This window comes from Agelaius phoeniceus, chromosome 18 (genome assembly GCF_051311805.1).
Source record: "Agelaius phoeniceus isolate bAgePho1 chromosome 18, bAgePho1.hap1, whole genome shotgun sequence".
Lineage (NCBI taxonomy): Eukaryota > Metazoa > Chordata > Aves > Passeriformes > Icteridae > Agelaius > Agelaius phoeniceus.
This window is the reverse complement of record NC_135282.1, coordinates 10,366,191-10,378,950: the sequence shown is the minus strand read 5'-3', so window position 1 is coordinate 10,378,950 and position 12,760 is coordinate 10,366,191. Positions and strand designations below refer to the sequence as shown.

Genomic DNA, 12,760 nt, shown 5'->3' with positions numbered 1-12,760 from the left:
AATCTAAGTAAAATATAACTGGGTATGGCCATTTTTACATGATTATTCTACCTAAATTCCAGAATAATTGAGAGTTATGTTAGATGCAGTTGCCATCTGATAAGCAGCACCTGTCCTGTTCTAGGTTTTATCTTGTAAACCAAAGTTGCCTTCCCTTCCCATCAATGAAAACATGCAAGTGGTTCTTTAGGACATTTAAAACAAAACATTTTTTTATAATGGCTCAGCTACTTTATCAGGTTTGCTTTAATTAAGCTCCTGTCACCTGTTGCTGTGCAACATGTAATTCCCATTAAGTCATGACAAATTCAGTTTTCAGCAGCTCCAGGAGATGTTAATGTGAACACATCAATATTCATGTCTCTTGACAGATTGTGAGGTTTAATAAATTGCTTTCTATAAAATCATTTTTGTGGAATCAGGGATGTTCCTCTGATAGCACAAAGCAAGCCTGAAGCTGAGATATCTAAAATATCATTTGCTTTTCACTGCATCTGCAAGTTAATAAATTATTTCTCTGGAAAGTAATGAGGGATTTGTTTTAGGCTAAATATGAAAAAAAAAATGTAGAAGACAATTAGGATTAAAAAAAGCACTTCACTTTCATGAGGTTAAATGCTCAGTTTGCACATAAAGAAAGATTCTTAGTGACCCAGTTCTGTTACTATTTCATTTTGGTCACACCAGAAATTTATCATGATTATGTTTTGGCTTACAGGGAAATTCAACATATGGCTGTGTTAGGAGAGTGTGGTCACAACTGAGCAGTGTGTGCTGGAATGAGGAACCCTCAGAACTGGGATTTGGTCTGAAGAGCATCATCACATATGTCTGTTTGCATTTTTATGAATAAATCAAAAGAGAGATGACAACTATGTATCTAATAGGAAGGCCCTGTGTTTTAAAAACTGTTTTAAAAACTGTTTTAATGGATTTTACTTCTGTAAATATAAAGAAAATAGAAGCAATACATAAAAAAACCCAGTGAACATTAGCATTTGTATAATACAATTATTAGCATATTACTAATACAAATAAAAAAGACTTTTAATATTTTAGTCAAAATAACCTTGAAGAATATTATCTCTGTGCCTACCTTCTAGTGAAAGTCTATGGAAGAAACACCAAACTGCCTTTCAGGTATTTTGAAGTTTCATTTCCTTTTTGCTTATCCCAGGAGGATGACAGCAGAGTGGTCGTTTTCCAAAAATTCTCAGGAGGAAATTAAAAATACTGCAGAAGGAAAGACAAAGTAATTGTTTTCCTGGTGATTATTTCTCTTTGCCTTCATATCTTTGATAAGGAATTTACTTACCTCTTCCATAACTCTTCTTCCCAAATCTGTGTTTTGCAAATATTCCTATCCCCTGTAAGTGTGAATGACTATTATGTCAGGTTGGATAGTTTGGGAAAAGAAAGTGGAACAAAATGTGTCAGGAATCTAAGGATTATTTAGGTCCCTTTAAGCAGTGGGAGAGCTACACTAAACAAGGGTTTATGAGAGCATTGGAGTCAGCCAAGTTAAACCCTTTATTTTGGAACAGGCAGTGGTAACCCAGGTGTGATCAGGGCTAGGGCTGAAGAAAGACCTTGGTTCATTACAAGCTCTTTTAAATATTGGTGAGTTAGAGGAAGGGATAGAGCTGATAAAGGCAAATTCATTTTTTGTTTTCATGTAGAATTATAGATTGACATACAGATTAGCTATGGTAAAGGCCTTGCTGAAGAGCATGATTTATTCCTGGCATCCACATCCCCTGGGAGCCTTGGCTGCAGACCCATCTGCATGTGCAGCATCACAATTTGGAAAGAGCAGAGCTGGAAAGATTTGCAAGGTAGGACAAAACCCCATTTGTTGGTCATCCTTAGCTCTTAGCATTGTGACAGCACAAGCCCTGTTTATTGTTTTCTGAGCATATATGAATTCATTAATTAGCACCTTGGGCACAGCCACCAGTGCTCAGTGCTCCACAGATGAAGAGATTTCCAAGTAATGCTGCTGTAAATACAGAAGTTCACAGCCAGATGGTGTTGGGGGGGACTTGGCAGCTCTGTGCCCATTAAAATATGGTGAGGTTAGTTAGGATGAGGATCTGAGCACCAGGCTCTTGGCAAAAACCTGGAGTACCTGCCTGCCTGGTCGTTTACTTCTCCATTTATGGGGTATCTTAGACCTCAGGCAAGCCTGAAGGATGTTACTGTGACAAGCAATCCTGGGAACAGTCACCTTGCAGCAGCATGAGGGAGGAGAATTTGGGCCAAGGAAACAAAGGGAAACCCCTACTCTTATAATAAAATAATGTCAAACAGATGGTAACCAATTCAGTGCATGGTGAGATGTCAAAACATGTTGAGCACCATATTGGGACCTGCTTAGGGAAAATCACAGTGCTATTTATTCTGTTGCACTTTTGAACAACCTATTAATTTAATAGTAGGAATAAGCCCTTGCTTTGTACAGTTGCAGGTCTGCTGCTGCTCCTTCCAGTTCAGTGAGGTTGTACCCAGGAGCAGCTGTCAAGTTCAAGGAGTGATAATTTGGCTGTTACAAAGGACTGGTGCACTATGATTCCTCTTGATAAAAATATCAAAGGTAGGAAGGAATCATCACTTTCACTCTGAAGGCTTCAGATCATCAACTTAAACAATAAGAAAATATGTGTTCTTCAGAACAGGTATGTATTTCTTTTTTACCTGAGACAGTAGAAATGGGTACTGAGGTGTTAGCACTGAAACTTCAGGGTTTTTCTTTCTCCTCTCCTCATCTGCCACTTCAGTTGTTTCCTTAGCATTTGATAACAGTTCTAGTGCAACTGCATTTTTATACTACTATTTTATTTTGCTGCTAGACTTTTCCTGTTTACCTAAGTCTGTTACAAAGCAACAAAGAAGGAAAAAAACCAGTATGTGATCTTGAATCACATGGCTGCTTCTAGCAAAATATGCATTTAAAGCCCTTCTTAAAGGGAACTAATCTAACTTGAGTCCTCACCTAAATGATGAGGAAAACTCTATCTGTCCCAAAGGGTTTTAAGAGCCAGCTTCTTTGCTTGCAAACACTCAAAAATAATCTTTATTTGGAAAAATGAATTATAAATTAATTTACTGTAAATCAGTAAACTGATGCTATTGCTGAACCTGTTGGGCAGCTGAGAGAGGCCCGTGGTCCAGCCAAGCAGCTCACCTGGCTAGTTAAATTTGGGATATTGTGTGTTCATGTTCTGAAGGGAAAGGGGAGCATTCATGTACATGAGATGGGACCCTTAATGAGCCATGTCCTCTCCCAGCGTGGATGAGCTGTTCCACAGCACCCTGCAGAGAGGAGGGAGGGAGAATCAGCCACACCCTGTGATTTGAACCCAACAGAGAACTGAGCTGTTCAGAAGGACAACCCAGGTCTTCTGCTGCCCCCATTTTCTAAATCCAAACTGATGTGCAGATATGGTGATATCCCCAGTGGAATTAGAAACAGTGGGGATGTCTAACAGTAATTCTGGCAGTTAAAACAGAGGGGGTTAATGATATTTGTTGAGGAGACAGGCTGGACAGAGGAGCCTGAAGGTCTCTTAGTTTGGATGGCAGACTTGTTCAAAATCTAGAGTAGAGCACCTTTAGACATGGTAGGGCTCCAGTATCAGGGCAGGATGTGGCATTTCACTGAAATGCACTACCATGGCAATTGCCCAGTTCATGCACAGGAAGCTCTTTACTGCATTTCTATTTAAGAGCTGATCTCCCTGGGAAATGCGGATGTGGATGAGACACAGCCAGTCACAGTGTCCTGAGTGGAGTCCAAAACCAAACTGGCAGTGCAGGTAGTGGACAATAAATTAGATTTTAAAAACTCTTTCACATTTTGTAACTTGAAATGAACCCAGCTATGTAAGTTTCAGATGAGAAATACACCACAAATCTGTCAGTGTTCCAGGGGTGGACTGGGGAAGGTGAAAGGTAAAATGATTTGTAGGAAGTCAAATGTAATAAATCCATGAGTGCATTACTTGATCAGCAGGATGCCAAACTAGTATTAGCATCATTAAAATGAATGTAAGACGGCAAGCTATCTTATTTTATATCACTCACAGCGACATGATTATTTTTAAGGACCACGTCACGGAGATTTCTGTTACCAGATTAAATCTTGCCCCGACACTGTCGAACAAGGGGCTGTGTTTTGCACCCCTGTGATGCCTCCAGGTCTCAGCAGTGCTCCCTGCCGATGTCCCACGGACATCTCCGCACGGATCCATCGGGTCCCTCCTCACACAAGGTCATCCCGCACCCCACTGCACCTTCTGATGAGGCCTCACCGACACAGGGCTGCCGAGCTAAAGGCCTTTCACCACTGCCTCACTTTAAAGTTAATCACCCTGTATCTGAATAAAACGGCCGTACAGAAAGGGTCATAAAGGTCAGGCAAGCATTTTGCAGAAGGAAATTTAAAGCTTCTGAAAACCTTTCCATTTCCCCTCTGGCTGCCCTACCTGGCAGCAGCTACTGCCAACTATGACGTCTAGGGTAGGGTTGAGCCAGCTTCACTTAGAACCACTGGGAATGAGTCATTTTTCCCTTTTAAGATGCGGCACAGGAAAATAAACAAACAAACAAAAAACCGTGAAATACACGACAAGCGCGAGCAAACCCGTGAGGGCAGGGCAGCGCCAGCGGTGTCCGAAGGCCCTCCTGAGCTCCCTCCGGAGCTGGGGAAGCCCCGCCGCACCAGGGTCCCCTCAGGCTCCCCTCAGAGCCCCGCGGCCGCTCCCGCCCTCACGGGGCTGGGGCCACACCTGGGCAGGGCTTCCGGCCCCGCCGGCCTGCGATTGGCCCGCGTCGCGGTACCAGAAGTGACGTCAGGAGCCCCACGCCCACCGCGCCGTTCAAACGCTGGCGGCGGTAAAAACGGGGCGCGCGCGGGGATCGAGGGGACCTTGGGGGCTCCGGGAACGGGGCGATCCTGAGGGGGAACGGGGCTTGGAACAGGTGGCGCTGAGGGGGGAACGGAGCTCGGGATGGGGCAGCTCTGAGGGGGATCCGGGGCTCGGGATGGGGCAGCTCTGAGAGGGACCCGGGGCTCGGGATGGGGCAGCTCTGAGAGGGACCCGGGGCTCGGGATGGGGCAGCTCTGAGAGGGACCCGGGGCTTAGGATGGGGCAGCTCTGAGGGGTCCGCCCGCTGTAACCTCCGGGGTCTGGGGGGCTATGCGCCCTCCCAGCGAGGTGGTGGGGTCACTGTCCCTGGAGGTGTTTAAGGAAAGGCTGGCTGAGGTGCTGAGTGCCACAGGGAAGGTGGCACGGTGGGGTTCGCTCACTGGATGGTCTCTGAGGGTCTTCTTCAATGTAATTGCTTCTGTGCTTCTCCCCACTTTAATTGCTGGGGCGCTTCAGGTGTGTTTAAACACATAAATTTTGTCCCCGAGGAAAAGTAGATGTTACTTAAATTCCATCTCCTCTCATCCATATTTTTTGCTTAGAGTCAGCCAGCCAAGTGCTTCCTGAATGTCCCTGTTCCCTTTTTCAGGTGCTTGTTTCAATGAGATAAGCTATAAAGATGTTGAAGTTTAAATGTGGAGCCCGAAATCCGGTCGAGGCAGGACCAATGGAGCCCATCACCAGCCGAGTGTCCCGGCTAAATCTGCTCTTTCAGGTGAAGGACATCTGGCCTGGGAGCAGCTGGTCTTGGTTTTGTCCTTCTCCATCCCCAGGATCTCAAAATACAGCTTTGCTTGTTTGGATGCTGAAACCATGCCTGTGTTGTTCTTTAGGGTAAAAGAAAGGGGTGACCAAGTGAAGTTCAAAGTGCACCTGGTTTGCACAAAATTCAGTGGATAGTAACTGGTCTTATGTTTTGTGCATCTGCTGATGTTTTAGCCTGATAGTTATTTCCACTTAAAGATGGAATATTGCTTTCTGTGCCCTGTAATCTTCAAATTTTCATGAGTGAAGGAGCTGTGGGTTTGTCCTAAGATGAATTTACCTAAGGTGCTGCTTTTTCATCATCTGAGGTCCAACATCTTTTCCTTCCAGAGCTACTGTTGATGCTGATTTCTTCAATTGTTTGTACCATGAACAGACCTGCATGATGCAGTGTCAAGGAAAAGGCCAGTCAGATCAGAGTCATCAGGAGGATATAAATTGTTAAAATTTGAATCATAGCTTTCTTGAGACTGGTAGTTTAGTTGCTTTGAAGAAACTTTAAAGATTGCTTTGTCTACAAGAAAAATACCTGTAGCAGCTATTACAGATAGTCATAGTGAGTTGATATATTTACCTCACACTTCTGTATCATTTGCCTAATTTCTGAAGTAGTGATTTTAAAATGGATATATATTATCTGCTCTATACATCTGTTATTGATTTGAGGCTTTTCATTGTTGTCTGAGACTCCATCTGCTGTTGCTGCTTTTTTTTTCCAGGGGAAGCCACTCTTTGTGACTCAACAGCAGATGTCTCCTCTCTCCCGGGAAGGCATCCTTGATTCATTATTTGTTCTTTTTGAAGAATGCAGAAACCCTGCTTTAATGAAAATTAAACATGTTGGCAACTTTGTCAAGAAGTGTAAGTTTGTTTACACTAATTTTCAGGTGTCACTTTATAAAACACTTCTTAAGAATCTGGATGTTAGAGTAATGCTTTAGTTGCTTTGATTGTAACCCAGGACTTTGAGCATCTGATTTTTTGTTGGCAGAGTCAACTCTGCAAAGGGGATCTTGGCAATCTTGGTAAGGATTTGTTCAGGTCCAAGAAGATCAAATGCAAGTGGCTTTTGAAGTGCTGTGACTCAAATGTGCTTCCTTCTTAGTCTGTACTGTATTTATATTTGAAGAGGTACTTTCTTGGAAAGTGAGTACTGGCTACAGCAAAGCTCTGAGTGTGCACCACAGAAGGGTCTCAGAAGTTGAGAGCAGGGTGGTGACTATGAGAAGAAAAGATTTGAGAGAGAAACTTGGTAATCTCTGGCTCTTTCAAAATACCTTTTGGATTCCATGTGTTACCCAAGTTCTGCATGTGTAGCTTGTAAAGAGTATTTCTGTGCTTCAGAAATACAGGTCCTAAAGGAGTAAATATTTTATTGATAATGTGCCCAGAATCCTTTTGGAGAAGAGCAAAGAAAATTTCCATCAATTTTTCCATTAAGATGTAGCAGAAAGACATTTGATTTCAAGTAACATGTTGTGCCCCCTGTTATGATTCCACCCAATGTTTGTAGTTATTATTAGCAGACAGTAATTTTCTGCTAGTTTGAAGAATTTTTAGAACAATCTCCCATGAGTGACTGATTATCACAGTGCATGCTGGCTGGAACTAGTCAGTGGAAAGCTGGAGCTGAATATCTGCAGTAAATGCCTCTGGTAGGTTGTTAGACAATAGACTGGTGCCTCCCTCAGGCAGAGGAGCAAACCCTGCCCTTGGACTAGAACTTGCTGGCTAAAGCCATCATGTTTAGGGAATATACTTTGTGTTGATAAAGGATGGCTGGAAAGAAATTAGGAACCAAAGAGGTTCTCAGCCTCTGATGTTATGAATGGGACAGAATTATGGTTGCCATGGGAACTGTCTTAGCATTTCCTGATCCTTTTGTATGTACCATATTTCAGACTTAACTCTGCATTGATACAGTCTTTTTCTAGTTCTGATGCATGCTGTTATTTTTAAGAAGCATATTCTGGAAAGATTTAACATTTCTTGAGAATCTGGAACTGAATGTTGGGATTTTTTTGGTTTTGGTTTGCTGGAGCTTTTTTAATTTTATTCTCCAGTTTCGATGTTGTCTCTTTTTTATAAAATGCCAGTTGCCAAATGTAAAAATAAGTGTTTTATTTTTATAGATGCAGAGGCTATCGCTGAACTAAAGGAACTGCAACCCAGTGTGAAGGACTTTGAAGTAAAGAGTGTGGTTGGCTGTGGTCACTTTGCAGATGTCAAAGTAGTGAGAGAGAAAGTCACTGGTGATGTCTATGCCATGAAGGTGATGAGCAAGGAGTCCTTGCTGGCACAGGAGCACGTACGTATGTTTTTCTCTTATGAGACTAGGAGGATAAATTGCAATTTGTTGAACACTTCCTTTCTGTCACTATTATTAGAACTGAGTTAAAAATATATCTTGAGAAAGTTCATCCTACATTTGAGTGAAGCAATAAATTTGTGAGTAGTTTTGCTGTGTTTAAAAGTCATTATCACAGTCTATGGGTCTGTTGGGTGAGGTGCCATCCTCAGGTACCAAAACATGGCCCTTGTTGTAAAGAGCTTCCCATCTAATTATAAAAAAAGAAAAACAGATGATGAAAACACTGAATCAGTATTGATCTTGTTGAAGATGGTTGGAATTTTCAGACAATCTATTCATTAAGGTTTTTTTTTTTTATTTTAAAGAGCGAAGTAGAATGTCAGGAGTGGGTGTGAAGGCAAACTGTGGTGACTGGATTTTTATGGAGAGCCTCTCGCTAGCTTGAGAAATGTGTTACTTGGAAACTTAAAAAAGGGATAATGGAGGTTGTTCTCATAGTTTGGTGAGAAACAGAAGTTAATCTTTGCTGACATGAGATGACAAGTAGGACAGAGATACTCCATGAGAGACCTCATGAATTTATACAATATCTGCATCAGTTGTTCCCAATACATGGTGCACTAAGGTTGCTCCTGATAGCCCTCAGCATTGTTTGTGGCTAGGAGAAATGGAGCCTGACTAAAATTACCCTTTCTGGGGCCCAGATTGACAAGAAAGCAAAGTATGGTGCTCCCCTCACATGGCACTTGCTCAGGAAACAGCACTTAATAATTTCTGTGTAATTTTTTTGTGATGTGTGCCAAGTTTTTCTAAAACTAGGGGATTATAATGTATTCTGACTCCCTCTCATCATGATGTAACTGAACACTTTTTTGGTAGGTGTCATTTTTTGAGGAAGAACGCAGCATATTAGCTCAGAGCACCAGTCCATGGATTCCACAATTACAGTATGCATTTCAAGACAAGAAAAATCTCTACTTGGTAATGCCTAGTTTTTGATTTTCTCCTCTACTGAACACCATTGTTGTTGGTTTATTAAAGAATAATGTGATGGTTGAAATGTGCTTGTTTTCTGTACATTTTCCTGCACTGTTTGATATATGCCCCGTGCCATACTGGGGAGTTGAATGGAATATCTTGTATATCTGTTCCTTTAAAATTGTATGTAGGTTATGGAGTATCAGCCTGGAGGGGACTTGCTGTCACTCTTAAACAGATATGAGGACCAGCTGGATGAGAACATGGTGCAGTTCTACCTTGCAGAGTTGGTTTTGGCCATTCACAGTGTCCATCAGATGGGTTATGTCCACCGGTACGTCAAGGCTCCTTTGGGTGCTTCTGTATTCTGGCCTCTTTCAGTATTTCACATGCTGTGTCAGAGGACAAAATGAGAAAATTAATCAGATTCCCAACTATAATTGTAGCTCAGGGCATTAACTTTGATGTAAAGTTCAGACCAATATCAAGAAAGGATTGTTACATATATTTTTCTGGAGGCTCAGTAAAAAGAAGCCTTAATGTTGCACTATAAAAAATTTAAATATTTTCCATGGACTGCTGCTTTTGGCACCAAATACTATGGGGAATTAATGTAATTGTTAAAAATGGTTGTGTGCTGATTGGTGAACAGGGCAGCATAGGATGTTGGAGTAGTTAAATATCACAGAGTTTTCTCTCAGGGCTTGGCGACAGTTACTGTGTGCATTTTCAAATCATACTGGTATTTAAAAAAGCTCTTCCCTTCTGAGGGTGTGGAAATGTTAGCAAGTATATTATGTTCCAAGAGCTTGTAGTGGCTGCACTTAGAGCATGGGCTGTGGCTTTCTAGTGCCAGGTCACTGGCTGAATTTGGAAGATGTACAGAATAAGTTGTGAGGGAGTTTGGGAGGAAAAATATAAAATACTTGACTGCAAGTCAGTTACAATGTGGTCAAGGTGCAAAATCACCTTCTCTTTTCATCTGCTCTCAATAATTATTAACCTTCCATGAAATGAGGGGAGCTGTAATACTTCCATATTTGCTTGGAAACAGGGCAATTTTTGGAAAAAGACTCCCACTTGAAAGGCTTTATGCATGTGGTTGAGTATAGCTGAATAGGAATATCCTGCAATCTGGATGTGCCAGTAGGGAATGGTCTGGAAAGGTTCTGATTGCTTCCTTCTGGCCTACAGGGACATCAAACCAGAAAATGTTCTTATTGACAGAACAGGACACATTAAACTGGTGGACTTTGGGTCAGCTGCCAAAATGACAGTAAACAAAACGGTAATAATGTGGATTTAAACTTTGTCTGTGCCTTGTTTGGATAGTCCAGTTGAAAAAGAAAAACTAACTTGGTATCTGTTCTTTGATTACACCTTGCTCTTCCCTTCTGCCTTTCTTGCCCACTATGGAATCTATTCACAATTGTATTTTTCCATTTGTGAATGGCTTTTCAAGCATGAGCTCAAGTATCTTCTTCAGCCCTCAGCAAATACATATTTGCTTATTAAAATGTTAATACACAAGAAAGCAGACTTACCTTTACCTTTCTCATGGTGCTGCACTGGGATGCAAAATCATACTTCTACAGGTTCTTACAGCTGTTCAATGCTGTGTTTAAAGGGGACATGGATTTATAGTTGGAATGAAAATTGTGCCTGTTGTAACTAAGTTCATAATTTTGAAGACTGGGGAGCTCTTGATCAAAATGAGTCACATTTAAATATTCTGGGCTTCACTCACCACAAAGTACTGCATCAAATCTAAATCAGTGGAGTGTTTTATAAGTTGCTTGTAAGTTTTGTTAACTGCACACAACTTCAAGTGAAAATTTTTAAAATTTAAATGTGTCTAAGTGAGAACATGAAGTTCTGCACCATATTTCTGTCTTGTTTTACAGTTTTTATTTTTCCATAACATTTTCTTTGTAATGTGATTCTTAATATCCTGGTTTTCCTTGCTTTTACATTTTCAGTGCTTCTTTGCATTGCATTTTCCTTTGAAATTTTTTCTTCACACTATCACTTCAGTCACTCATAGGTTTTTGTGTTAGCCTCCCTGCAGTTTTGTTTCATTCTTTATGCCACTCAGTACAAAAATGATTGTAGCATTGGCTCCTGATTTACCTTTTCTAAGCAGTCCAGAAATTCAGATATTAGTGCTTTGCTGTTCATGAACACTAGGTAAAAAGATGACAGAGAATGTAATGAGGGCAGGAATTATTTCTGTCTGAACTTGACCATTTTTGAAATTTCAACTATAATATCCCTGTTAATACTAGTTGAAGCAGAGCATGTTTGCTGTTTAAAACAAACATCAGTTTAATATTTCTGTGCTTTTTGGGATGCTACTTTTCTACTTTAGCAGTTTGTACTTTATAGAAACAATTAGCTCTGATAATTTGACTATATCAAATAGCTCCCTTTGTTTATCAGTGGTTTCCTTAACCTGGTGCTTATTTGCTGAACAGCTTTGGTTAAAATTACTTTCTTAAAATTCACATGGAGGGCTGAAAATTACATCTTGTTAAAAAAAAAATAGAAAAAGGGTGGGGGGGAAAATAAAACCTTTGTTTTATTACCAAGAAGGTGGTACTAATGCCATTGAACACAAAGTGCTGTAATTTCACTTGGTTTATCTTTGCTCCCAGGTGAATGCCAGGCTCCCAGTGGGCACACCTGACTACATGGCACCAGAGATGCTGACAGGGTTGGGAGGGGATGGCAAAGCCTCCTATGGCCCTGAGTGTGACTGGTGGTCCCTTGGAGTCATTGCCTATGAAATGATCTATGGAAGGTCTCCCTTCACTGAAGGCACTTCAGCAAAGACTTTCAATAACATCATGAACTTCCAGGTAGAGAGATCTCCTTCCCTGTTCTCAAGTAAAAAGGCTGCAACTGAAGGCTGTTTTTCTCAGCTTTACATGAAAGTTTATGGATGTGTCTTTGTCACGTTCATCAAATATTTGGAATATATGCATTGTGTTGTATTTATATAGGTATTGTAGGTATCAAGTTATTTTTTTGTAACAGGTGTCATCATTCCCAATTCAAAAAATTCTATGACCCACCCTTTGGAGGTTTGTGAGAATTTTCTGGGGAAATATCTTATTTTACTCTTCCATTTGTGTGTGCCATTGGCCATTGTTCAGCATAAGATGCTGACCTGGGATACCATTTGCCTGGGTGGGAATGGTTGTTCCTGTGTTCTTATCTTTACTGCAGTAAATGCATATAAAAGCCTACTTGGATAAAATGCACCATGCTTTTATTTGTGTGCTATAAATATTCATCCTTTGTACCTGACATATCTCAGAATAATGAAACTTAATCTTCCTGTTCTGAGCCAGTTTTCCTACTGAGCAGAAATCCATTTCTTTCTAATGCAGAGATTTCTGAAGTTCCCAGAGGATGTCAAAGTTAGCAGTGACTTTCTTGACCTGATCCAGAGCCTGCTCTGTGGGCAGAAGGAAAGGCTGGGTTATGAGGATCTCTGCTGCCATCCATTTTTTTCTAAAATTGACTGGAACAATATCCGTAATTGTAAGTAGAATAAAATTGTATTTATAAACAATTTCGGGGTTTTTTGGTACTGGGAAAAGTTATACAATGAGTATTAAAGTGTGTTTGATCTGAATTATTCCTAATGAAACAGGACTGGTTCCTGGAGCAGGTGTTTTTAACAAAACAGCTCATTTTGGTTTTTGCAAAGGCTATGTTAACATCTCAGGTAAAAATTGTAAGGTAGGAGGATGTTTTATTAAACTCCACATGA

The 12,760-nt window shown here is 40.9% G+C and overlaps 1 protein-coding gene across 1 annotated transcript; it reads left to right on the top strand.

Annotated features, from left to right (window-relative positions):
- The first annotated feature begins 7,626 nt into the window (after positions 1-7,626).
- LOC143695466 (citron Rho-interacting kinase-like) lies at positions 7,627-12,536 on the top strand. The gene is made up of 6 exons (XM_077187944.1): positions 7,627-8,001; positions 8,884-8,985; positions 9,174-9,316; positions 10,177-10,270; positions 11,637-11,840; positions 12,375-12,536. Exons 1-6 carry the CDS (start codon positions 7,762-7,764, stop codon positions 12,534-12,536), a joined length of 945 nt encoding a protein of 314 aa, XP_077044059.1. The 5' UTR covers positions 7,627-7,761.
- Positions 12,537-12,760: the final 224 nt, after the last annotated feature.